This window comes from Callionymus lyra, chromosome 1, assembly GCF_982586985.1.
Source record: "Callionymus lyra chromosome 1, fCalLyr1.hap1.1, whole genome shotgun sequence".
In the NCBI taxonomy this organism is placed as follows: Eukaryota; Metazoa; Chordata; class Actinopteri; order Syngnathiformes; family Callionymidae; genus Callionymus; species Callionymus lyra.
Window position 1 is genome coordinate 11644165 of NC_141818.1, and position 25530 is coordinate 11669694.

Sequence of the window (25530 nt, forward strand, 5' to 3'; positions counted from 1 at the left end):
AAAACCACAAATAACAATAAAAGACGTTTCTTTTGCCAAAAAAACAAGAAAAAAACAGTGATATTTATTATTAGGTGACAAAGACGAATGGGATGTTTTGATATATTTAAGTGAAATGTTATTGGCAGATATTAATGTACAGGAGCACGAAGCCCTTGATAATATGGACACAAAGGGGAAATTCTAGAAATGAAATATAAACAACAATTAAAGGAAAACAAACTTTTACTCACAGTAATATTTATGTTAAACAGAAATTTGTTTTTCATTATTTCAGTCAAATGTGCTTGTATTAATCACCATTTACATAAACAAACAAAAAAAAACATTCACCCAAACAAACGCGCACATTTACATTTCAATATTTATAAAAAATACAACATATTGAGTAGCATCAATTGAAGTTTTTTCCCAGCACAGAACTCGTTTTCTACCCGACATCCATGATCAAAATAATTGATCAGTTCAGAATAGTTGTGTTTCCACAGGATATACATTGAGGGAAATTAACAATTGTATGAACAGAAGATTAAATTCAAGACTTGGAATTCATGTTTTCTTCAGGTAAGGCACTTAAAGCTTACAGTTTCACATAAATTAGATATTTTCAGTACATGCTTCTAGCATACTAGATGTTGCTTGTGCGCATCGAGGTTTCTGGCACTGAAATGTTACATGATTTTTAGCAAACCGATTATGAGCAGAATCAGTAACAAGGACAGGAACTTAAATACTGTGAAGCTGCTGATAAAAAGACAATTTTACACAAATGTTGAAAACACATGCAGAGTGAAATGTGTGGGACCAGAAGAAATGTGGCTCAACAGTCAGTGGTCTCACGATAAGCTTAACTGGTGCTGGTGTTGTCCATAGTGGCCAACAGATGAGAGAGTTTGGCCCTCTGGGACGGAGTGATGTTCTGGCTCATGTGGATGATGCAGTCCATGGCCACGTCCGGGTTGGCCTGAACGAGGCTGCAAGACAACATCAGAGACTTAAATTAGATAAAAAACAATTTCCCAAAGGAGACCTCCTGAGGGATCAATAAAGTTTTACCTTACCTTACCTTAGATACAAACTTTCATTAAACATTCAACCGCATTTGTTCTCACCCAAAGTTTTCATCCTGTCACATGTTTGATGACGCTGCATGTTAACAAGGGAGTAAAAAGATATCCGAGGTTCCCTCATCTCGACTTTTTTTACGTTTCCGATGAGAATCATTTTATAATAGGTAAAGAAAACACCCTGAAGCTGCCACTAATGGTCATATTAATGCTCTAGAGTGCATGTATTACAGTGTTCTACTCGACCAAATGTTTATGTTTACAATTTAAATTCAGTTTAGGTTCTATTCCCATGCTGGTGCCAAACTGGCACTATTGAACAGTGATTAAACTGTGCCAAAACTTTATCTTTAAAAAGTTTTTGTCAAAATAAAAGTCATACTTCTAAACTTTCAACATGAATGTTGCATTTTTTAATAATAAAAAAATAATTTTACGTATAAGGAACCTTTCATAACAAACCGTACAGATTGAAAAACTACAACAAAAAGACAACAGTAAGATGTTAAAAGTAACAACAGTTCTTTAAAATGGAACTATAACACATGGACAATACAAAACAAGAGTTATAGTAAACAAGTCAGTTTAAAAAGATGTGTTTTAAAAACAGTCAATGTTACAAATGTATGATTTAACATGTTTCCAGTTCTGCATGTTCTGTCTGTAAGGTTTTGTCAGTTGCATCGTCTGTGTGACTGCGTGTTCAGTGTTTGTGTGTCTGTGTGTGTGTGTGTGTGTGTGTGTCCACTATTTGACCTGACATTAGAATGTCTCTTGTAGTTGAAGCATCGATTCATTTGGCTGTAAATGGCATTGAATAGTAACATCATAATAATTACACAATAATAATAAAAACTAAGTAATGGGATTTTTACCTGCGGATGTGTTTCGATGCGTTTTCCCTTTTCAGATACTTGATGTTTTCCCGGATGGCAGCACGAGTGCCGTCTTCCTTCGACCAGTGTTTTTCCAGCCACTCGACCACAGCCTGGTTGTTGTCCCACAGATAAGCCTGTATGAAGAGAGATCCTTTAGAGTTTGACTGCTGGAACTGGAGACATGAGAACCAAGCTGACGTGCAGCTTAACAAAATATTGACTTGGTTGACCTCTGACCTTCCGACTCAAAAGTCTTTGAGGTCAGTTCCAGGTCTTTACTCACTTTGACGGTTCCCTCCGTTTCCACAAACCAGCGCCGCAGCATGGACTGCATGTGACCGTCACTGAGATCTTTGTTGGCCTGCAGGATCTCGCACTTCACCACCTGCTCCAACAGGAGGCGCCGTAGACGCCAGTAGAAGAAACTACGTGCATTTTTCCAATCGAGAATATCCTGTTGAAAGGCATAACAAACATAAATAAGCAACATGAGTTGACTCTGAGGTCGAAAGAGTGTAAAATAATGTGGAAATGTTAACAATTAATGCAAAATGTGATATATTTTTGATTTAAAAACTCTTATAGGTGACACTCTTTGTTTTGGGAAAGGAAAACAAATTAAGAGTTTGGGAGAAAAAAAAATTGACTCAAATGTGTATTAATGTTACTATTATTATTCACTTTTCTTTTGGATGTTTAAGAGAAATTGTAAAACTACGAGAAATCGAAAAAAAAAAAAAATTTCAAGTTCCTTGTTGTTGGTTTGGACCACACAAGCCACCACTCACTTTCCATATGCATCACTGCCCCCCGACTCCCCTTTACTCTTAATACATTAGTGTCAAACTCAATCACACAAGGGGCCAAAATGCTTGAGCAGTCCAAGTTTCGTGCCAAACAAATATATATATTTTTACCTATAGGGAAGTATATTTGATACTCTCTTTCTACTCTTGAGGCTCAATTTATCATATCTATCTCTGTATTTGTCCTCTTTCACCAAACAAATTCATAATATGTTTCTTATCTTAAACACTGGCATCTTTATAGGTCACAATGTGAACAGGATCATAATCTACTTTTGACACATGTTCTCTAAACATCAACCATCAATGGAAGATCCTCCCTGGTGGGGAAATATCTTGTTGTGACCAGTGCTTCTGTCTCCTCACATTAATCACAGACTTCTCCTGCATCCGTCCAGGCGTATCATGGAGGTCAGCGAACTGTACCGCCACCTGGTGGTAGATGGGCAGTAGAAACTCCTCTCGAGCTCGGAGCTTCACCTCCAGTTCTTTGCTCTGTTTGTCTGGCAGTTCTGGTGAAGCTGATGGACACACATAGGCCTCAGTTAACTGATGAGCAACACTGTTAGAACTCTTTAAAGGTGGTTTACCTAGCTTTTCCAGCAGGCCTGCGTAGTCCTTGTCCAACCGTTTCATAGTTTTCAACAGGTCTTTCCTCCTGAACTTGATCTCCACCGTTCCCTCTGCCTCCAAAACTCCACCCCTGGATCCAGAAATAAAAGGTACAATGAAAAACCTTTAACTCACAGCGAGAGTTTCTTATCACACCTGCTCTCTCGATCAGCATACAGCTCCATACAAAGCGGGTTGATAGTCGGGTCAATGACCACCCAGGACCCTCCCCTTAGCTCGGCGTAGGGAGGGATGTAGACCAGCACCGGCTGATGGAAAGTGCGCAGCGCATCGACGATATAGGCCCCGAACTTCAACACTTGATCATACATATCTGGAGGAAAACAAAGCCATTATTGAAACATGTGTGTTTGGGGGTAAAGACTAGATATTCACCCTTCATTCCTCCAGAGAAGCCCCTCCAGTTGGCAAACACCATGAGAGGAAGACGCTCTCTGTTGAAGTCTGAAATCGCCTGAGCGGTTTTGAACGCCGAGTCTGGAAACCAAACCTGCCCCGCCTGCTGCAGAACCTGAACACACACGGCAGAGCAGAAATACAATGACTCTCTTTCCCGTCATGACGTTCATCTTGTCATTTAAAAAAACAAATATTTTCATCTCACTTTGGACTCTGAATCCAGGTTCGCAGGATCTGCCGGGACAGTGAGCTCAACTGTCCGCGTTTCCACGGCGATGACACCGAGTGGGATTCCTCCCAACCTGACACACATTTTTTTTAACATGAGCAAACACTCGCTTGATTGACAGTTTAAGATGCAGTGTTACCGTGCTCTGCCCACCACCACAGTCTGAGCCCAAGACTCCATGATCTCCATGAACGAGCCGTGATCGAAGAAGCCGCTTTGCCAGGCTCCTCGGATCGCTGCAGACAAGAGTCTAGTTCATCTGCTGCAAATATAAACACTATCCTTGTGAGATGAAGTCAAGATCAGTACTAGGGTTGGGTCTTCCTGCCAGCATCCAGCGAGGGTCGTACGGTGCTTTGGTGGGCGTGAATTCTATCTCTCTCTCAACCGGATCTTTGGTTTCCATCACAGGAACAGGGGAGTGTTTGTTCTGTCAGAAGATGGGACAGGATGAGAAGAAAGTTCTTGACGTGAGGAAGACAGAACCGAGCTGAACCTTGGGCATGTAGGAGAGCCACTGCAGGATGGTGAAGACTCCTTCAAAGTCGTCCGGCACAGTCGTGTGCGTCACGCCATTGTTGTGCATGATCTGGATTCCTCCCAGCTGGTTGTTGGAGGTGTAGACTTCCCGGCCTAAAACCTGCCGAGCCAAGAATCACGTCTTTCATGTTGGTCAAGTCAAGTTCTCAAGCACAACGGATCTATCAGGATCTGAAATTCAGTAGCAACAAAACCTGTGAAGAGCTACCATATTATTTTTCAGTTGATGATAGGTTAGCTTATGAGGAGCTACAGGTTAGTTGTGAAAACAGCTATTAATAGTGTTTTTTAAAATAATAGCAGAATGAAGTACAAATTACAAAACAAGTTCTTACTGACTCTTAAAGCAGCAATATTGAAAACATTGTTTTTGGCTCCCCTCAGAGTCAGATCTGTGAAACTGCATTATCTGCATTGTATTTATTTACAAAGGACCGCCAGTCTGCGGATCTCTTCTTGCTGCTTCTTAAATGTCACTTTTTTATTTTTGTTTTGTCGGCCACCTTCATATCAACGATCTTTATATCAACAACCTTCACATCAATGACCTTCACCTCTCATTTTATGTTCCGGATAACTTCAAAAGTCTCTCAGTCCTCCATTGCAAACCTACTGCTGTGAAATACTTTGGTGGATCGTTAAAATATTACTGAGTAAACCTTGATTGTTTAAAATCAAAGCAATTATTGCAGAAAATATTATTTTTTAAATGTTGTAAAAAGCGCTATACAAATAAAAATGACTTACTTACTTACTTACTTACGTACGTGATGTGATGCTGCTTCAACTAGTGAGACTACAAACATGATTTACATCCATTACTTTTTTAATGTAACAACTTGTGTTTATACTTTCAACATTCTCTGGAGCCCTGATGGAGATCAACAGAATTATTCAATTGTTATAAGTGCGACTGGATGTTTTTTTCTTTAGATGTTAATGATAATTCAACATTCATCTAGATGATATTGAGGAAGAGGAAGTCTGGATTACACCATGACTCTTTAGAATACCATAGGATGTGATCAAACTGACCTTGTTCAGGGCGCCTGCACCAGTGAGGATGATGTGAGAATTCTCCACCTGGATAACACGTTGACCTAACCGTACTAAATACGCTCCAATTCCAATGGCCCGACAAGTGACCTGAAGGAGGAAAACTAAAGTTAGAAAAATGCGATTGTTGTGTTTTTAACCGTGTGGAGCACGAGTGACGCCTCACCATGCTGATAGTTATGATCTCCTCATAAGCCTGAGATGATTCTCCAGCGATGGTGCCTGAACCTCGCAGGTTTTCAACGCCGGGACTGTCTTCATTCCCGATGATGTCTGTGATTATGTATCTTTACAAGGACAAATCAAAGTGTCAAATGCAGACAACACTGGATTTAGAGTAGTTTTGTATTACCTGGACTCTCCGCATTCTTCCACGTGTTGACAATGAACGGCATTGGTGGAGCTGATCCGTGTGTAGTCGTGTGGCGTCAGGTACAGGTACTTAAAACCCTAAAATCACAAAGACATAATTTATAACCGTTTAATAAGATAAACTGTTTGCTTGAATACAACACATTAGGATTCAGATAGATAGATACACTTTTAGAACTAAGTAGTTTTCACTTTGACAGCTTTTTAAACATTGCTGTTGGTAACAACTATGGCAACACTAAAGAACAAAAATCAAAAACGTTTGAGTATATAAAATTTAATTAACCATTAAATCAATAAAAAACTTCAAAAGTTGTGCAGATAAACTGGCTGATGTAAGAAAAAAGATATTTGTGTCCTCAATGGGATGCAAACATGCAACCCTTGGACTTAAACCACTGGTCCCTCAGATGTCAATATATCTATATAAAAGTATCCTAAGGCAACAGTTAAGAAAGCATAGCAACACATTTTGTCAGTCACATAAAAGTAGTTTCATTTTATATTTAAAAAAGAAAATCCTGTGTTGTGTTTACAACACCGGAAATAAAAGTTTATTCTGATATTCTATCAGAACTTATGTTTTTTTGCTCTTCAAGGCCTCCATAGTTATTATCAGTTGCACTGTTTAAAAGATGTTCTGTACTTTACTTTAGTGGACGGTGAATCCATCAAAACATGCTGATATATTTATGAAAATACATATAATATATTATATATATATATATATATATTTTATTGCCACATAGAATGTCAGTAAACAAACCTTATAGGGGTCAGAGGGGTCAATCCAGGCTATATGGAACATGTGTTTGATGTCCTCTGCGAGGCCGATACGAGCGCCACTGTTCGCAGAGATGTAGACGCGAGGGATACCTTCCGCCCGAGCCAACTCTGAAGCCCTGAGGAACAGCTCGTCCTCCTGAAGCCCGAAGGAGCCGATCATGTGAGTGATGTCGTTACAGATGACGATGACGTCTCGTCCCTCTGGATACTCCGGAGTCTTCATCTTCATCCGAAATGCAACCATTCCCACCTGATGAGAGCGAGAGCGGCATCATAACCACAAAGAACTATACGTTTGACGGAATAACAAGTATCTTACATCGTTGTCTCCAGGGAGGCGGTTCATCTGCTTCAGTCTGCCCTGCTGATCCAGAACCAGCTCTGTGCATATCAGCACATCTGTGGGATACGACTCCCCAGGGCCCCACATCTTGAAGAGCGCCTGTGAGGGGAGTCACAGTGTAAAAGAGGGAGCAGAGAACAGTCTATAGATGAGACCAGTGTCGCCTGTACCTGTCGAAACATCTCGGGGAAGTCATACACATAAGTGGTTCCCAGAGTTTGAGCTTGGAAGCGTTTGGCTTGCAGCAGATCTTTGGTTACATACGGAGAGTTGATCAGCATGCCTTGCAGAGGACCCTGCTTGCCTCCATATGACTTGAACATGATCTGGAATATCACAGCGCACAGCCATGTTCAGAACTGAATAACAATTTATACCAAATTTAAACTCAAGTTAAAGCCATCAGATGATTTCAATAGTCTTGCTTAGATCTGGTCTAAACATTACATACTTTCTAAAATGACCTTGTTTCACGTGTGTTAGTGGCATCAGAATATTGAAAGTTGAATCAAATAAATTCAATTTATATAGAAAGGTGGAACTTGTTTTAATAAATAGTTTAATTCAATTATTTGTTTAAAAAATGTAACAAATAAAAAAATAATAATGTTTTTCTAGTCAGAGTTTCAATATTCAAATAACAATCATTCCAAAATAAATTTAATATTTTCAATTTTTTTTTTGTGGCCTTTTAAATTCTCTATAAAATGTTGGGACTGTTTTACCAACATGTTTATTAAATGTTTGCATAGCTTAAAATAAATAATGGAATTTGGAAAATGTATTTTTTAATAATTTTAATAAAAAGTTACAAATTACAGAAAATCAGTTTTCAATATTTTAAATGTTCAATTATTAAATATTCTGATGGAACTGAAATACTTCAATAGGCGACAGAAAGTGAAAATGACCTGCTAGGGTTTGCACAGCTCACCTGACCACAGCATGGATCTGTGACCTCTTTATAGAGGCTGATGTCCAGATAGTAGCCGGACTCGTTGGTGAGAAATAAACGGACCGGGATGGCGTTTCCAGTTGGAGTTAGCCGGATGTTGATTTTAAGCTCCGCCTGCAGAACACGCAGCTTCCAAAGACGACTTCCGTAGCGCATGACCATGGAGCGCACAGATTCCTCTATCTGCGTTTATATTATTGTTAAAAGAGCACAAAGACTTGGTGCGTTTTAATGTGTGTTGCAAACTTGCTTTAGACGGGTCCATGATGACCGTGGGGACAAAGTTGAGGAAGATGTGGTTACAGTCGGTCCTCACGTTGGTGTTACTGAAGGCTACTTCCAGTTCATCCATGGCCTCCAGCAGAAGACGCTCTCCTTCATTTTGCAGGTATTCGAATGAAGCTTCCTAATTGAAGAACATGTGAGTCAAACACACTAAACCAGGAAAAGCATCCATTTACCTTGGTGATGAGGTCAGAGTGGCGGATTATAGCCCTCACAAAGAACCTATAATCTGTGACTTCGGTTCCCTCCTGAACACGAGCAGCCCCCAGGTACAGATGCATCTTGTGGTTGGCACATGGAACCGCAGTCAGGTCAAAGTTCCTCATTCGATTGAGCTCCAGCTGAAATGCTAAAGCTGGCTCCAGGTTACGATAAATACGATCCTCTTGAAACTGTGCAGGCAAAAAAAAAAGTATGAGGGTTTTGTTTACTTTCTTGCTTTATACATTTATGTTGACATATTTTATTGTTAATTCATAATTCAACTTTAAAAATTTAAAAAGCCATACCCCATCTCTTGCTCTGAACGTGAAGAACTTGGGAAATTCTCGCTGTAAAACAAAGATCAAATCTTATATTAGCGAACATAAAGCAGTAAATAATACCTGAAAGACTGAATCCTAACGCGGTCTAGAAACACTTGCTTATGTCAAACACAATATTATTTTTCCCACTCAACAACGGCAATCAGTTTTGTTTACGACAGCACCCTCTAGTGTTCAGGGGGATCAGCAAATATTTTACCCCTTAAGAGTTATTGAAGTTTACAAATAAATATATTTACCTTCTGAGCGACCAAAAATGTAATTCGCCTGATTCCACACTCAAAGAGGATTTCCTTCTGTGAAGAGAACATAGCCTCAAGATTAAAAGACAGAAAGGTCACAGGGTTTGTGCAGTTTGTAAGTAAGCAAGTCATTTTTATGTGTAAACCACCTTCTGGGTCACAAAGTGCTTAAACAACAAAATAATACACAGTTAAAAATACATTCAAATTTAAAAACTTTGAAATCCCACCTTTGTTTGTGCAAATTCAGTAAAGGCTGTGACCAACGCGTCGTCATCTTCCGTGTCGGCCGTCTTTATCGACACGTTAATGATGTGGATCGGATTTTCTTTTGTATTCTGAGGAGCACGAATGCATTTGTGATGTTAAGAACTATGTACTTACATACTTGAGCTATGATCCAGGTAAGAAGTTAAGATAGAATAAGGCAAGTACACATTTAAGTTGGAATATTAATAGTTAAAAGAAGATACATTATTAAGCATGAAAGGTGAAGAAGACACATGATCACCATCATCATCATCACTTGCCTTGAAGCTGTCCTCCTCATAGAGACTGGCACACGACTCTGCTATAGATCCAGTCTCCAAAAGGGGCTCGGCAAAGCTGGCGAGAACCTCATCAAACGTCCTAAAATGACACAATTAAACTTTAAACACATCAAATCAATGAAAAAAAACTTTAAAGGAGTCAAACTTAAGTCATAAAAATGACCTTTTGAAGTCATCGAAACACTGAAAAGCCACCATGGCACCAAGACGCTGACAGGGAGGAGAGAAAGCTCCGTCCAGGAAGAGTTCACTGCTTTGTCGTCGCATTTGGAACTGGCCGGCAGCGTTCAACGGGACAGGCATCCTGAAACAAACCAATGTGGGAAATTGACAAGCAAATAGAAGCACATTCCAAGCAGCCTAATGGCTAACATTTTCATTCAGGCAAATGACCGAAACGGCAATTAACAGCTTCATATCCACATTCTCCTTTTTTTCCCCATTGAGACGGTTTGATGACATGAATAGTAGCAAAAGATGTTTTTAGGATCTTGATAAAGCTTGTTTGAATTAAAGAGAGTGTGTTAGAAATCGGGATAAAGAGTCACAATGCATTCCACATGCACCGTGAGACAATCACACTATCTGGTGCTTTTACTCTACCTGTTCAAAGTAGGACTGCTTCCTCTGAAATAAGATGATTGACAGACGATCATTAGGGGTTGACCAAAGCTTGCCTCGTCCTCAGATTATTATTTTTTTTTTAGATACAAGCACAAAGCTATGAAGTTAGACTGGAGACAAAAGTCATTCAGCACTCAAGCATTAAGAAAACAAGCTACTGATGCAGTTCACCTGAGACACTTTTGAGACAAGAGAAGACAGTTAGACTGTTTTTAGATCACGTGTTATCATCAGTCAAACCTCACCAGCTACAACGAGACGAAGGCGACCTGTGAATCAAACCGCTTGACTTCGTGTTTCTGGACGTACCTGTTGGGATGCGACGAGGGCAGCATGAACTGGAAGTCCACGGCACACGTCCTGTCCAGCAGCTGGTGATGCTGGATGCTGTTCAGCTCGTATGCTATGTACGCTCGACGCACGTAAACCTGCGAGTTTAGACCAGACTTGACTGAGCGGAAAAAAAAACACAAACGGTGAATCCCTTTTTGAAGAGAGAGAGTTCTACCTCCAGAGCTGCCATGCACACGACTTGATTGGAGTGATAGAAGAAATTGGGCAGGACATCAAAAATGGACGTCTCAGAAAGGATCAGTTTCTAAAGGAGAAGCACAGAAGAAAGTCAAGGGTTTAAAACTCCGTACAGAAAGGGGCCAGGCTTGTAAACTTAAAACAAGTCCGGTTATAGATTCTCTTCTAATCTAGGAAATGTGGAAATAGCGAAGCAACATTGAAGAAAATACCTTCAAGTTCTCGGGGCAGAACTGGTGACCGTACATGTCGATGGCCGACAGGAAGATGGATTCCACCTGGTTGTGTCGAAGTTCATATGATGGTAAATGGGAAGCGATCAGCACCTGCGAGCACATAAACAGTTAAACATATCCAGAAATTTCCCACATTTTACTTTATAACACTTTATCTCACCTGTCTGGCTCGTAGTGCGACCTTTGAGTTCTCCGTCTTGCTGAGCTGAGTGAATTCGTTCAGGATGGTCATCAGCTCATCTGCGAGCGTGGGATCTCTTCCACACAGCTGATCCTGGAACAGTCAAAGTCTAAATTAAAACAACCTGAATGTGAGGAACAGAGGAGTCTCTTACGATGAGCATCGTGACCAGGATGTTCTTCTTGGAGACTTGTGCATGAGAGAAGATGTACTCCAGCACCGGACTCATGTCAGGCTTGTGCTGCTCTCTCAGCTTGATGACACATTTATCGTAGTGAGCTGTTGGGAAAACAAGCGGAAAAACATAAATGCTGCGAACCTGCGGTTTGTGTTTTGACCTCCGCCTCCTACTGTCACCTTGCTGGAACTGCGCCTCCACCTGCAAGTATCGCTTGAGCAGATCCAGAACCACGGACTTCATGTAACCCCGGGTTCCACTGCGGTACCTGGTCCAGTAGAAAGCGTCTGTCAGACCTTAAGATGAACCTGAGGACAGAAGCGAAGCTCACCGCTGCACCAGCTGAACGATGCTCTGAGTGTTGATGAAAAACACCTCCCGGTCTGCTTTCCTCAGCAGTGTCGCCGCATGACTGTCAAGAATGTTCGCGATCTGGGGAGTAAACGAGAGTCACAACTGCCATCAGGGATATTCAAAAGTATTTTGGACTTACCTTCTGGCTGGGGAACTGACAGAGGACGGAGGTGATGTTGCTGGCGTACTGAGCCATGACTTTCCTGATGTCTTTCTCGACACTCGAAGGAATTCGACCCGCGACACTTGTCATGATCTCCTGCAGCTCCAGCAGTGGAAGCGATGGGTCCCTGAGGGTCTTCATGAGGGTGGCAACCCACTGTTTCAGCTGAAGATGAGAACAAACATAAGAACATGTTGTGATGAGCAGAAGAAGCCTGAAGGTCCTGGGATGTACCTTAGTGCTGAAATAAGGCTCCTCCAGACAATATCCGTCCATGACTTTGATCAAGTTTTCTAGTACACAGTGGAAGATTTGGTGGAGCTTTTCCCCGACGATGGGAAGGGGCTGCTGCGGAGGAAGCGTGGCTGTGTTGAGCTCCACCTGCAGCAAAGAGTAAAATAACCTTTTATGTTTTAATTGAATAAACACATCAAATACACAAGCCGTCAAGTCAGGTATTCTTTTGGGGAATTCAGGATATGCACAAGTTAGAAGTGCTTAAAACACTCAACCAGAATTAAAAAAATAAATACAAATAAATTGAATATAAATGATATATATATATATATATATATATATATAACATAATGTATATATAATACGGTCAGTATATTATACATATTAGGGCTGCCAGGTCTCAAGCTCTGGGTGTGACAGTCACACAGATTGAGCCATTCTCACACCACACTTGACATGCTAAGGCTTATATTAACTTATTTATTAATACAATATCATTTTTGTTTTAATGATGATGAAAGTTGGTCCATTTTGCGTGAATCTAGCCAATCACGAAAGGCACCACGCATCATCAACCAATCAGAAGCAAGATAAGGCGGGTCCATCTTTCATTACAGAATCACTACTCACACAGATGGAGACAACAATCATGCAGCCGTCAATCTGTCACAAGTTAAGGTTTCTCCCGTCATGAGCTGCACTTTTATTTGGAAAGTTATTGCTAAACTTTATGGTAAATCCCCAAAATGCCATTCATAAGGAGGAAATAAACTTCCGGCTTTCAAATTAAGAGTGTGAGCGCAACTTTCCGTTTACCTTGATATGCTTTTATTTATCACAGTCATATTTGTACTGTTTAAAATACATTTTTGTTCATCTTTTTTATTATTCATTAATTGATATAATACAATTTCCCAACATTTGAGGAATTTTGGAGGAATTTTGGGGGATTAAAAAATAATATTTAAATTGCGACTCGTACATGTCACGTTTCCACTCGCCTTATGAATGCTGCTGGGGTCATCTAGCTCCATGTGCGCCACCACACAGCCAGACTGCAGAACTGCACCGGGCCTCTTCACAAAGTGGATACATCCAGACTGATGCACCGTCAGCGTCATCACCATCTTCATCACCTGATCACACAGCACATCCACTGATGGAAAAGATTCAACTCGCTAGTGAGAAGATCCGGGCTGAGGAGTCACCTCGATCTCTGCGTACGTCTCCCCTGAAAATATGTGACCTCCGTCCTCGATGATGTACTGCAGGAGTTTACCGGCCGACGGGGACCTCAGAACAGTCGGGTCTTTTTCTTTCTCAAATATGCAAGTCTTGTTTCCAACAGTGATGCGATAGCTATAAAAGAAAGGAATATTTTCTAAATCAAAATGTGTTTTGTTTAAAAAAAGCAGTGGTTTCAAACTAAATCACATTAGCATCTTATGAGTCAATATATTGACATGAACGTTTATTATCAACTTTAATTTTGAGCCGATTATCTGGTGACACATGTGATTTTGAAGTGAAGAGCCTGTACCTGTCCACCTCCTCCTTCATGTAGGTGGTGTGGCTGCTGCCGTCGTAGGACAGCAGAAGACCCCCGTCACTGAGGCGATGCACGTCGATCTCGATGTCGGAGCCGTTCATCATGAGCACGTACGTGGTGGGGGATTGTCGAGCCACCTGGTGCACAACGCTCGTTTCAGTAAAGGCAGGGAACAGAACAAGAGTCGAACTTCGACCTTCAGAAAGAACTTGACTCCTTCATAAATGAGGTCCACGCTGACAGAGTTGAGGAGGCTGGCGGCGGGCAGCACCTGACCTCTGAGTGAGGAGAGGAAACAGACTTAAATGTAATTTCTAGAAGAGTCATCAACAGGTATATACACTTACCTCTCCAGTGAGTGTAGATAATCCGACATACTCTTCCTGAAGTTTGCATCAGCCACATGCAGAGCTCCACAAACAATACCCAGCATGGTGTCCGGTCTCTCCGCCTGCAGGTCCAGCAAAATACTCACCAATCCAGAACTTTTTTATTTACGCAACATTTTTCTTACCTGCACTTTCTCGGCGATAAGGTGGTCCAGCCAACCGGTGTCGATGTCATTGTCCCGAAAACATTCCGTCTCAAGTAGCTTGATGAGATACTCCACTGTGGTCCTGAAGTCCCCTCTGATGGACAGCTCCTTCATAGCCACCACCATGTTCCTGAAACAACACATTATCTTTTAAATATCAGGTGCGTGTTTGGGAAGCCTTAAAGAAAGTAAAAGCAAAACAAAAAAGTTGAGGCCAATAGAATTGCAGAAGATAAGACACCCCGACAAGAGAGAAACTCACGATATGGCTTCTTCACGATTCTCCCCCCAAGAGAAACAGTGTCCGAACTGTGAGTCTGCAAACTCGTGCAGGCCTCCGGTGGCTCCGACACTGAAGTAACCCCAGACGTTCTTACTGCTGCGGAAGTTCAACTCCTGCACTGTTCCCGAGCTGGGTTTGAAGCCCTGTGGACGGAAGCAAAAGAGAAACCTTTGAAACAATGCAGTTGTGCAGAGACCAAAGAAACAGTGCCATGTGTTTTATCCCAACAGACTTTGTGTTCTGGAAGTATTATTTTGACGGCTTGATTTTTTTCCATTGAAAACATAATTTTTGTGCGATAGGTTGGCAACATGTTTAGGGTTTTTTTCCTTGTGGCCCCATTTGAGATCATGCAGAAGAAGGTGATCTTCTGTCAGTATTATTTTGGAGCCATTTTTTCCTCTTTATCTGCGTGTGAAGAGACTTTGTGTGTGCTGTTAGAAATGTTTTTGAGGCTATTTACCCCATTATTTTCCATATCTAAAAAAGAAGGAGCTTTCTCCCCTGCAGTTAATACAAATTACAGACTCCTGTGTTTGCCTCTTGTGTCTTGGCCTTTAAAAGTATTTATTTTAACTGCTTATTGTTTTTGTTTGTTAAACTGCTTTGTGACCCTGGTCTAGAAAGGCGCTTTACAAATAACCTTTACTTACTTATTTACTTATTGTATTATTTTCTTAGTTTATGTTCTGTCAGAATTATTTTGAGGCCAATTTATCCATTGTACCATGGTCTTGGTATATGTTCTGTAAGTATTATTTTGGGGTATGATTTACATTGCCAGTCAAATTCAGGGAAGGCAAATATGTTGGTTCCGTTGTGACTATTTCTTAATAACGTATCTCCATTTTTACAGATTTTAAATAAAGATCTTCATTAGGGAAAATGAAATAAAGCAATAGAGCACAGAAATATGTCTTCCTTACATTTCTATCAGCATAGGTACTATTACAGCACAAAGTAAACCCCACACAGACTCACAAAGGAAGAACACAAAGGTGATCTACCTCATCTGGGTTTTCACTGGTGATGCGAGCAGCAATGACGTGCCCTCTGGGACTGGGGACACAGTCCGGGTTCTCAAAGTTAATGAAGGAGTCTCCCCACGCCCCTTCTCCATACAGCATGCGGATGTCCTTGATTCTCAGCAGAGGAATACCCATGGCGATCTGTCGGACCCCGAGAGACTGCATTAGTCGACACAACATCAGCACCACTGTTACACTTACCTGAAGCTGTGCGGCAGGAAGATTCACGTCTCCGATCATCTCCGTGCACGGATGCTCCACCTGCAGGCGAGGATTCAACTCCAAGAAATGAAAGCTTCCGTCCTCGGAGAAAAGGTACTCAACAGTTCCTGCGCTCACGTAGCCGACCATCTTGGCCAGCTTCACTGCAAACTGGAAGAACAGTTTCTAACTTCATCATGTGTTCAAAGCCGGTTCACTGTGTACACTGTGAAAACAGCTTTTTTTGTTTTTCTGTCCAAAAAGAAAAGATTCTAAGAACCTGCTCCATCTCCTCGAAGGTCGAGGAGGAGGCGATGGTGGCCGGAGCCTCTTCTATGATCTTCTGATGCCTCCTCTGAATGGAACAATCACGTCCAAATAGCGAGATAGCGTTTCCGTACTCGTCGGCCAGAATCTGGACCTCCAAGTGTCGGGCGTGTTGTGCCAGCTGCATGACGAAGATGGGCGAGCCCGGCACCTCTGTCTGCACCTGCACTCAACAAAAGGATGTTTGAGGATGTACGTCAATTAAAAACAGATAATTACAAACAAAAAAAAAACATTCATACCTGTCTAAAAGAGCTCGGAAAATCATCAGCGCTTTCTACTTTTCGGATGCCTTTTCCACCTCCACCCTCGGACGCCTTGATGACGACTGGATAACCGATTTTCTCAGCTCCCTGTGAAAGTAATGAATGGAAAATTGACATTTTAGTCACAATTGATCATCAATGAATCATTCATAAGGACCTTCTGCTTGATATTGTGCATGCAAAGCACCAACAAAGCTCATTAATAGATTCAAAAAATGGACCCGTCTTAATATTTCTAAATAAATAGGGTCGTTAGAAAATATCTATGTTTATTCAACGATTCTTTATCGATATTTAAAAGCACTTTATTGCATGAATTTTTTTACTGGGGGTGGGGGGGGGGGGGCTTTCAGTTTATATTAATTATACTTTTATGGTTCATCTTTCAATAATAATATTCACATTGTTTATTTTTGTGCTGCAATTCAACTTCTGGCCACTAAATAATAGAAGTCATTATGTCCTCCCAGCTGAAGGAAAAATGTAATCCTCCAGCAATGACTGAGGATGAGAGGATACAGTCATCTCCAGCAACTTTTAAATCTGATGGTGGGACTATTTCAAAGTAAATGAAAGCAGTTAGGACTTTTGTCATGTGGTCTGTAAATTCTGCAACACCAGAGTCAAGTACTCGGAAAATGCTACAAATGAATCATTGCTCCTAAAGTACCACGATGTATCGTATTGCTGCCCCTGTATAGAGAGACACGTATCATATTGCTATTATCATTCATGCCAATACACACATTTATCACACTGTGTTTCTACACTTGAATTAAGATCCTTCTTAAGAAGACTTTAGTAGTTGTAGTGTTGGAAATAGAAAATTTAAGCATATGTTGACGGGTTCATAATAAGAGCGACACGGTGAGGGAGGACGCTTGTTCAGACGTGTACAGGTATGACTTGAAGAATATGAACAATTTTCGGAAGAGAGAGTGAAAAACAGAGGTGGGGGAGAAGTGAACTAAAAAGATGTAAATTCAGTGCTTTAAAATTGTTCACCTTGAGGCCATCCTCCACATCATGAACACAACCTTGAGTGTAGATCTCGGGTGGAACACTGATCACGTTGCCCAGCAGTTGATCTTCCTTCGTCCAGTGGATTTTCAGTCCTAAACACAAACACAGTAGGTTAGAAAAACGTTCTTCTCACGGCACGTGTACAAAATCTGTGCGAGTTCAAAAAGGGAAATGAAATACCAGAGAATAAAATTGATTACTTTAAACTGGTTAAATGCACTCAATGACCTGAGATTATCAGATATGTGTCTGACAGACACATGCTGCTAAAATAAGAAAAAGGCATTTGAGGTAAAGTCAACAAAAGAGAAAAGTGCCTTCAAAGTCGATATTATTTGGACTGTCTGTTGAAATGCAGTAATCCTCCAATATTTGCTGTGCAAATGTAGCGTTGTGTGTCAATGTATTGCAAAACATGATTTGTTCTACATATGTGAAGAGTCCTGAACGCAGCACAAGGCTCTCATCAGCAGGAGCTCCATCAACTAATCTCAGGTGCAAATCTTGCAACTACAACTTTGAGAATGTTTCATTTCACTGACTTAAAATGAAAAAGGACTTGATTTTTTACGCTCATTTATATCTATCAGATTGTAACAGCGCCAAGAATGTCATAGTGTAGGAGAGTAAAGTAGATTGTATGTGCCAAAAGTGACAAATAGGAAAAACATTTTTTGGATTTTTCGGTGGATTTATTGACAGTTTAAAAAAAAAATCCAGTTAAAAAACAATTAAAGTGCAAGTGTGAAATGTGAGAATAGTGTCTTTTCTTATCCTCACAGAATATCGCCACGTAATTTTGTAAAAGATCCTTTATGTGAGGAACTCAGTATTGAAAAAAGGGTGAAAGTTAATTTGCTTCAACAGTAGTTCGACAGCTCTACCTGATCCACTCCAGGGCAGCGTGGGAATGCCGGCGCTCTGGGCCACAATAGAAGACGCCACCTTATCCCCGAGAGCCCACATGGCCTTGCTGGGCGGTCCTGAACAGAGAATCATCAAATTACACTCGCTCACTGGGAGGAACTCCAGCAACACCAACTGAACTCTGCTGCACCTAAAAATGAAATCCCAGCTTTACTCAACAGGTCAGGCAACTTGGGGTTTTCTGAGGCGTGACCCCAACCGGCCCACACGGCCTATCGAGGGTGACAAATGCATCATCGGTGAAATAATGAAAAAGCACAAACAGGTAGATTCCAGGGTTTACCTGCACTGGGATTCTTTTAGCGATGTCTACAATCAGCTCCACGTTGGCATAGTTGTTGTTGTTGGCTCCACCAGGGACTGGTACGTAGTGGTCGGCCATCTTGATGTACTCTAGGAGGAAACCAACAGGATTAGTTTAAGACACCAATACTGGAGTCTACCATGGAAGTGAATTAAAATGCAATGTTGAGACTTTAAATGAGGGATTCCCACGCCAGAGTTGCTGCTGGTCTTCAGTATTAAAAGATGTGCCATGAGGCTACAAGTCATTGGAGAAAAGACAGATGACAAACTCATCACACAACCGTTAAAGAAGATGCTTCAATGAACACGTGTCAACAGAGATGAGAACAAGCAGTGCTAAAAGTGTGTTCACAACACCAAATGTGATTTGGCAGTTGCACTACAAACACACCTAAGTGGTCTTTGGGTTCAAACCTAATGAGTGGCATCTAGAAAAGTAGGTCAACATGCTGGTGGGGTCTAAAGTTAGTGGAAAGTCAAAATAGTTTAGCCCTTTTTCTTAACATGAAAGTATGAAAAAATATCTCTGTGTGTTTTATTCCATTTAGCTTCTTCTTCTTTTTGTTGCTCATCATAAAATCTAAATTTTAATTTAGCACAATGTGTTGCTTAAGTTCAATTTAATAAAAAGTATCCAAGAAACATCACCAGTCACGAGTGTTTTTTTTTTAAATAATAAAGCTTGATGGACACCGACCTGCATTGGCCTTCAAGTCTTCTGGGGTCACCATGACCACAAAGCGAATGGTTCTCTCATTGCGAAACATTTCGTAAGACCAGCGTCGGATGGAGCGCATACATTTGACTGCTGCGATGCCGTTGTTTGCTATCAGCACCTGCAAGCGTTGATGAATTCATTTTTTTTAAAACAAAAAGAAGAATCTAAAAGCAATTCTTCTGGCTGCAGATCTACACTTACTTTTTCAATGACCCGGTTGCCACCAAAGCGGGTCACAAACTCTGCCGGCGAGGCCACCGTGAAGTCCCTCTGGAGATCCATCTTTCGGTGTTCACGTCCCTTTTTCACCAGGTGAGGGCCAGACATGCTAGGCCTGGAGCAACCAGAAGGACGATCATTTCAGAACCACGATAAAATGGATGCATTTTTTCCCCTTTTTCTTTTTACACCTGAACCTAATTATCTGCAAGATCAGTGTCGGACTAAGCAAACATTCCTGAGGGTAGAAACTGCCGTTAACGGCAACAGCTATCAGCACGAGTCTGAAAATCAAAAAAACTCAAAGTTCAGTCTCCTACGATAGATACCTTTTAGTGGACCAGCCCATTTATGTCACACCTTATCTTCACATTATGCACTTAATAATCTGCAAACCAAGCAGCCATAGACAACTCAACCCATGAACCAAGCAAAGTAAAATGTTGCTAAACTCCTGAGGCCACAATTGACTGGTTTCCAATGAAGCCATGTCATTATTTGATCTTTTATGAAAGTGTCTGAACATGTTGTCATATCTGTGATATCTCTGACAACATATCAAGGGTTATAACGGCAGATATTACCACATGAAGCTTCTTTAAATACAGCAAAGAACCTGTATGACAAGACAAAGCAACAACATTTACGGAGATGAAAGGAGAATCTTTGGTTGGCAACAAAACAATCCATACACCCGAGGAAACCATCCGACTTGTGATTTTAATTTTGGCTTATTGAATCATTCTGTTCTTCCTCTGGCTTAACAGTAATCGTTAGGTTTTTAGCCTTTGTGTATAGCGGGTAATATGTTGAGATAATTAACTACAAATTGTGACACAAATACTTTCATAATAATTATTAATCTTCCAGATACCTGATGCTTGGCATCACAAGGTGTATTTAAACAAACGTATTATTTATATAAAACATAAAATACATGGGCTGTCAAACTCTCCAGGGTGTCCTCTGCCACTACGACCCTGGATGGCTTTGAGTGGACGATGAAGTTTAAGAATTATTTCAACTTTCAGATCTTTTCCCTTCGTAAATGATAAGGAACACGACCTTTAATCTTCAACATGACTCGTCGTCATTGCAAAGTTCGCTCATCAGTCCTGACTTTCAACACCGACACACTCTCCCCTCACACACACATTTCAACACACTTACATAAAAGCATCCATGAGAAGAAGCGAGCCCTCATGCTCGTGAACATCACCAGCATGAGTCTGCCTCGCAAAACAAGCTCGTTCGTCCCTGACTGGCGTCTGAACAAAACAAACACTTCCTCACAGAGAAAACTCCTCAAACCAAAAAACTTTGCAGGCTTGGAAACCAGAGTAAACTTTAAAAATCTTCCATGGCTTAACTCCTTTTCTGATCTGCAGCAAAGGAAATCTACTTTTAAGTCGACACGAAATGCTTCCTCTAAAGCTACTCCTCCTTTATCTCCACCCTTTTTGGCAAAAGCTGCACATGTTGTAAACACAGAGCAGCAGCCAAAGCATGAGAAACTTGTTAGCGAGGACATCTGAATTCGAATCAACTCTAAACATGACCTAGTTCACTTCAATGAATATAGAGAGAGTCATGTAAAGCATATTAGTGGATCACTTTAGATTTCCCTGCATTTGTTTGTTCAAGGAACAGTGTTGAAACAAGCCAGTGACTATTGTTTTAAACAAATGTTTCCATTAACCATTCAATGAGTAAAGCCATAAATCTGATCAAATACTTATTTGACTTTTCTTTTTGTGCCCATTATTATTTTGTTCTTACTTTTTGTTGAAGTACTTCATCTCCTCTTCTTTATTCTTACTTTACTCCCTTTTATTTGTCCTTTTTTAGAGTGCATTTTGTCTCCCATGACAAATTAAAGGAACATTTAAATGGTTCTAATCTCCTATTTACTTGTTTTGTTTTTAATTATATATATTCAAAATATATATATATTTAAAAAAAACATGTAGATATCTATATATGGTCTAAAACTTATCTTCCAATCTTTTTAATATCATGGCATAATGACATTTTCTAATGAAGTAGATATGTTCTTCCGTTTTCTCCGTCAGTAAAATGATTTATCACTTAACCGCTAATAAACTGGACAAACCTTTTGACTATGCAATAAAAAAATGATACACAACCACTCCTGTCCGTCGTTTACCAGCTGAGAAAGAGTCTGACTTAATTGAAATTTAAGCAATTTAAATTGAATTTCTTTTTTAAATATATATAAATATAAGAAAGGGTCCATTTTGGTTATATTTCTTTAGAACAGAAACATATACATTAACTAAATATGAATAAAACAAAAATGTAGAGCATCTTTTTAAGGAGGAATGATGTATTTCTGGTCTACCTGAACAGATTTAAGTAGAATATATTGAAAAATTAGATTTAAATTGGAACAAATATGGAAAATATAATTCACTAAAAGATTCCCTTGATACAAGTGAGTGTCTCAGAACATGGTCTTTGACATGATGGCAGCGACAGGCCAGTCAAACCTGAGGACAGGTAGTGTGATTACAACAAAACAAACACCTTAACAAGGTCTTGTTATTTTCTTGTTTAGCAAAACCAATCTGAAGTGACTGCACTCAAAAGTCAGCAGCCACGGCTCCGTTTCCAATAATAGAGTCAGGACTGTGCAGCATGTAACAACAGCACAGGTCAACTGGTTGAGGTCAGGTGGAAACACTCGTGAAGACGGAAATAAAACAAAGACTTGTCGCTCTTCACTTAAAACATCGCTGTAGTCAATGAGCGCCGATCTTACTTGATGCCGGAGGAGGTGGGCGGTGGCGCCGTCGTCTGCGGAGGAGCTTTAACCGTTTGAGAAGAACCACTTGGAGGTTTGGATGTCAACGGCTCCTCATCCGAAGAATTATCTTCTGACGCTCCAAGAATGAATTTGAGCTTTTCCCTTGACCTGGGTCCTGATCCCAGCATTGGCACAGTTCTTTTGGGCGGTTTATCAGGACGTCTGGACTCCGAGGTCCCCTCAGAGGAAGCCTGCTGGCGGCACCTAGGACCGTTGTTGTGCTTGGAGGTAGGTTCATGTCTGGACGGGGAATGTTGGCCTGGTGGAGTGGGATGAGGAGGAGGAGGAGGAGGAGGAGGCTCGTCCCACTGGTCTGCAGAGGAACTGCAGCCAGGCGGAGATTCCTCTCCTTTCTCAGGCATAGCCAAAGTCTTGCGATTACTTCTCCACAATGTCAACAGAAAACTCAGGATGAACCCCAGGACAGCCAACGCGAGCATCCACAGGCATCCTCCTCAGACTGGAAGAGAATCAAACAAAAAAAAAGAAGTCTATTATTGTGATCCAGGAAGAAACCAAGGATCAGCTCGCCTTCTTATTTGATGTCCGAACACGTTATAATAATAATAATAATAATGTCTATTTATATAGCGCCTGTCACTGCGTCTCTTGAGCTCGTCATACTAACTGTAAACCATAAACCATCTATTCAACCAGACTCCTGTGTTTGTCTCGGTGGTGTCTTGACCTTTTAAGTATATGTTTTATTGTGTATCGTTTTTGAATGTTTAAGCGCTTAATGACCCTGGTCTAGAAAAGCGCTAAAATAATTAAATATTATTTACTTACAAACGTTCTCGTCTGTCCGTGTAGGTCCTCTCTTATCTGAGAGGCTTCTTCAATTCATTATTTTGGCTCGTGTGTCAAAGTCTGTGGCTCTGTTATTGTAACCTCATCAAAGTTCTTTTGTTGTTGAGAAGTAATGCATCACATTTATTTTTATTCAAAATAGATTTATAATTATGATAGATTTAAGGAAAAAAAAGTACTTACTTATTAAAAACACTATAACTAGAGGAATATGCACAGGAGGAGCTACATCATCTTCAGTTTTTATTTGTATATATTTTTTTGTGATAATTACAACAAATAATGACAAAAATGAAGGAAAATAGAGCAAAATACTTTTTAGAAAGTACATTTGTAATACTTTTGTTGTTTTTTTCGTTTTTCATTTTTTAATTATAAAATAAATTCTAATGTATATACTAAACGTGTTAAATAATATATTTCAATTATATTTAGGTAAATAAAACTTTTTTAATATTAAGATTAATTATCAATATTTAGGTTAAAGAAAATGCTTTTTTTCATGAAAGATGGTATTAAACAATTATAACTCAAGTACAATTAAAACAAAACAAAACATAAATACAAACTTCAGGGAATATAATTTAAATAATTTTGTTTTTATTTGTGACATTTAAAAAAAATGCTTCAAAGCAAAAGAATGAATGCTGTCCAGTGTGTCCCCGGGATAGACTCCCGTGACCCCAATGAGGGAATAAACAGATGAAAAATGAATGAAAGAATTGTTTGTAAGAAAGAAGTAGTTTTTCCCACCAATAAATGAAGCATGTGATAAACCCTGCATCTTGCCGGCAAATAAAAAAAATATCATGATTGATTTACAAAACAGGTTAACATTATCAAATTGAAAAGAGTTTATTAGAATAAATCCAGTCGAGCCAGAAAACATGTAAAAGCAAATAAATACTAACAGTAAGTAAGTAAGTCATTTTTATTTGTATAGCGCTTTTCCAGACCAGGGTCACAAAGCGCTTAAACAATCAAAACAATATTCAATGAAGTATATACTTTAAAGATCAAGATAAAACTGATAACACAACAGGAGTTCCAGAAAATCAAGGAAAAGCCTGAACAAATAAAATGAATCATTATATTTGTAGCTGTGCAGATAAATAGCTTCAAGTTGTCAGTGTTCAGAAGTCAGACTTGCCCGGAGACGGGGGTTTACTGAGGAAAACACCAACACTGAAGACATAATATCCTAAATAAAAAACAATAAACAACTAAAAATGTCACCATTTAAAACCAGTAGTGTGTTAACTACAGAACATGTGTTTTTTACTTGATACCTAAACAGTTTTAATTGGGGGAAATAAAGACAAGTAGTGCAAAAACAGGACAATGTAAAGGTAAGGTTTCATTGATCATGTCAACAGAGCTTAAAGCTATATTTGAGTCTCTGAAGTCAACAGCTTGTGTGTAGCAGCTGACATTAGAGCTAAGAGTGGAGGCTTCATGTGGGGCAAAGGTCAGCAGTGGAGGAGGATGATGATGATACACTTATATGGAGTTTAAATAAAACTGCTCATGAATGGATGAGTAGATGTTTCTTGCTGCTGTATTTCGGGCTCAAGTGTAGTTGACAGGAAATAGTAGTGAGGGATTGAAATACAGAGTTATATTAAAGGAAACATTATACTTTGTTGTTGGGGATGATGATGATGCTGTAGAATGTGTTATGGTGACCAAAATAAAAAGATAAATTCCATCCAAACAAAGATGACCTACTACACATGTGTTGCTCTCCACTTTAGAAGCGAGCATGTAGTCGTTATCTTTGAAAGTAAAAGCTACAAAAGTGACCTCAACTAACCCAAACAAAGTTGTGCTACTAGCTAGTTAGCTGTCAGAGCAACACGTTACTAACTTGCTCCACAAACACAAACTTCAAGTCCTCGAGTTTTGCTTTGAACAGGTGGTTCACGTAGAGGACAACCGTGCGAATGCGTTTTAAAAAACAAAGAGAATGACAGCAGCTACTAATGTCACCTACCACGTCCAGTGTCCGTCCGCCCCCTCGACTCGACCCTCCACCTCTTCCCAGGGAAGTAAACATGTGCGGGGCTGACGCGAGGCTCCGCCCCCTGCAGCACAGCCCTACAAAGATCGTGTGTGGGACTGGAAACCACTCTGGAGAAAAAAAAAGGTAACACCGGAAGAAGACGATCCAGGCAGGTAACCTTCACGAATGGATGGTTTGTTTAAAAATAAGAATTTTATTTCAAGACAACTTGTATCTTTTATGCAGGACAAATATAGAGCTATAGCAGTAGTGGCCAATTAAATTTCCCTCAGGGGCCACGTTTTATAAAGCTGTTGT

General features: G+C 40.2%; 1 protein-coding gene across 5 annotated transcripts; it reads right to left on the reverse strand.

The window, feature by feature from the left end:
- Positions 1-42: 42 nt before the first annotated feature.
- On the reverse strand, positions 43-25239 carry acacb (acetyl-CoA carboxylase beta). Of its 5 annotated transcripts, none has more exons than XM_087793476.1 (54): positions 25204-25239; positions 22356-22860; positions 19556-19688; positions 19334-19472; positions 18614-18723; positions 18461-18542; positions 18288-18386; positions 17386-17495; positions 16357-16467; positions 16068-16277; positions 15788-15958; positions 15566-15727; positions 14538-14701; positions 14255-14405; positions 14088-14191; positions 13937-14018; positions 13732-13877; positions 13400-13550; positions 13193-13327; positions 12189-12335; positions 11931-12119; positions 11769-11869; positions 11617-11705; positions 11414-11538; positions 11239-11352; positions 11055-11168; positions 10820-10909; positions 10621-10739; positions 10291-10314; positions 9851-9991; positions 9667-9766; positions 9367-9474; positions 9134-9190; positions 8859-8900; positions 8526-8741; positions 8315-8470; positions 8044-8247; positions 7280-7435; positions 7086-7208; positions 6747-7016; positions 5961-6058; positions 5775-5895; positions 5588-5698; positions 4509-4652; positions 4322-4442; positions 4152-4248; positions 3989-4085; positions 3760-3895; positions 3520-3697; positions 3342-3454; positions 3118-3272; positions 2229-2399; positions 1943-2079; positions 43-974 (listed from the first exon to the last, which is right to left on the reverse strand). In XM_087793476.1, exons 2-54 carry the CDS (start codon positions 22838-22840, stop codon positions 848-850), a joined length of 7236 nt encoding a protein of 2411 aa, XP_087649602.1. In that variant the 5' UTR covers positions 22841-22860; positions 25204-25239; the 3' UTR covers positions 43-847. The 5 variants fall into 5 exon arrangements, with proteins under 5 accessions (XP_087649602.1, XP_087649609.1, XP_087649616.1 ...); XM_087793483.1 differs by having other exon boundaries at positions 8044-8243; positions 8311-8470; XM_087793490.1 differs by lacking the exon at positions 10291-10314.
- Between the last annotated feature and the right edge of the window lie 291 nt (positions 25240-25530).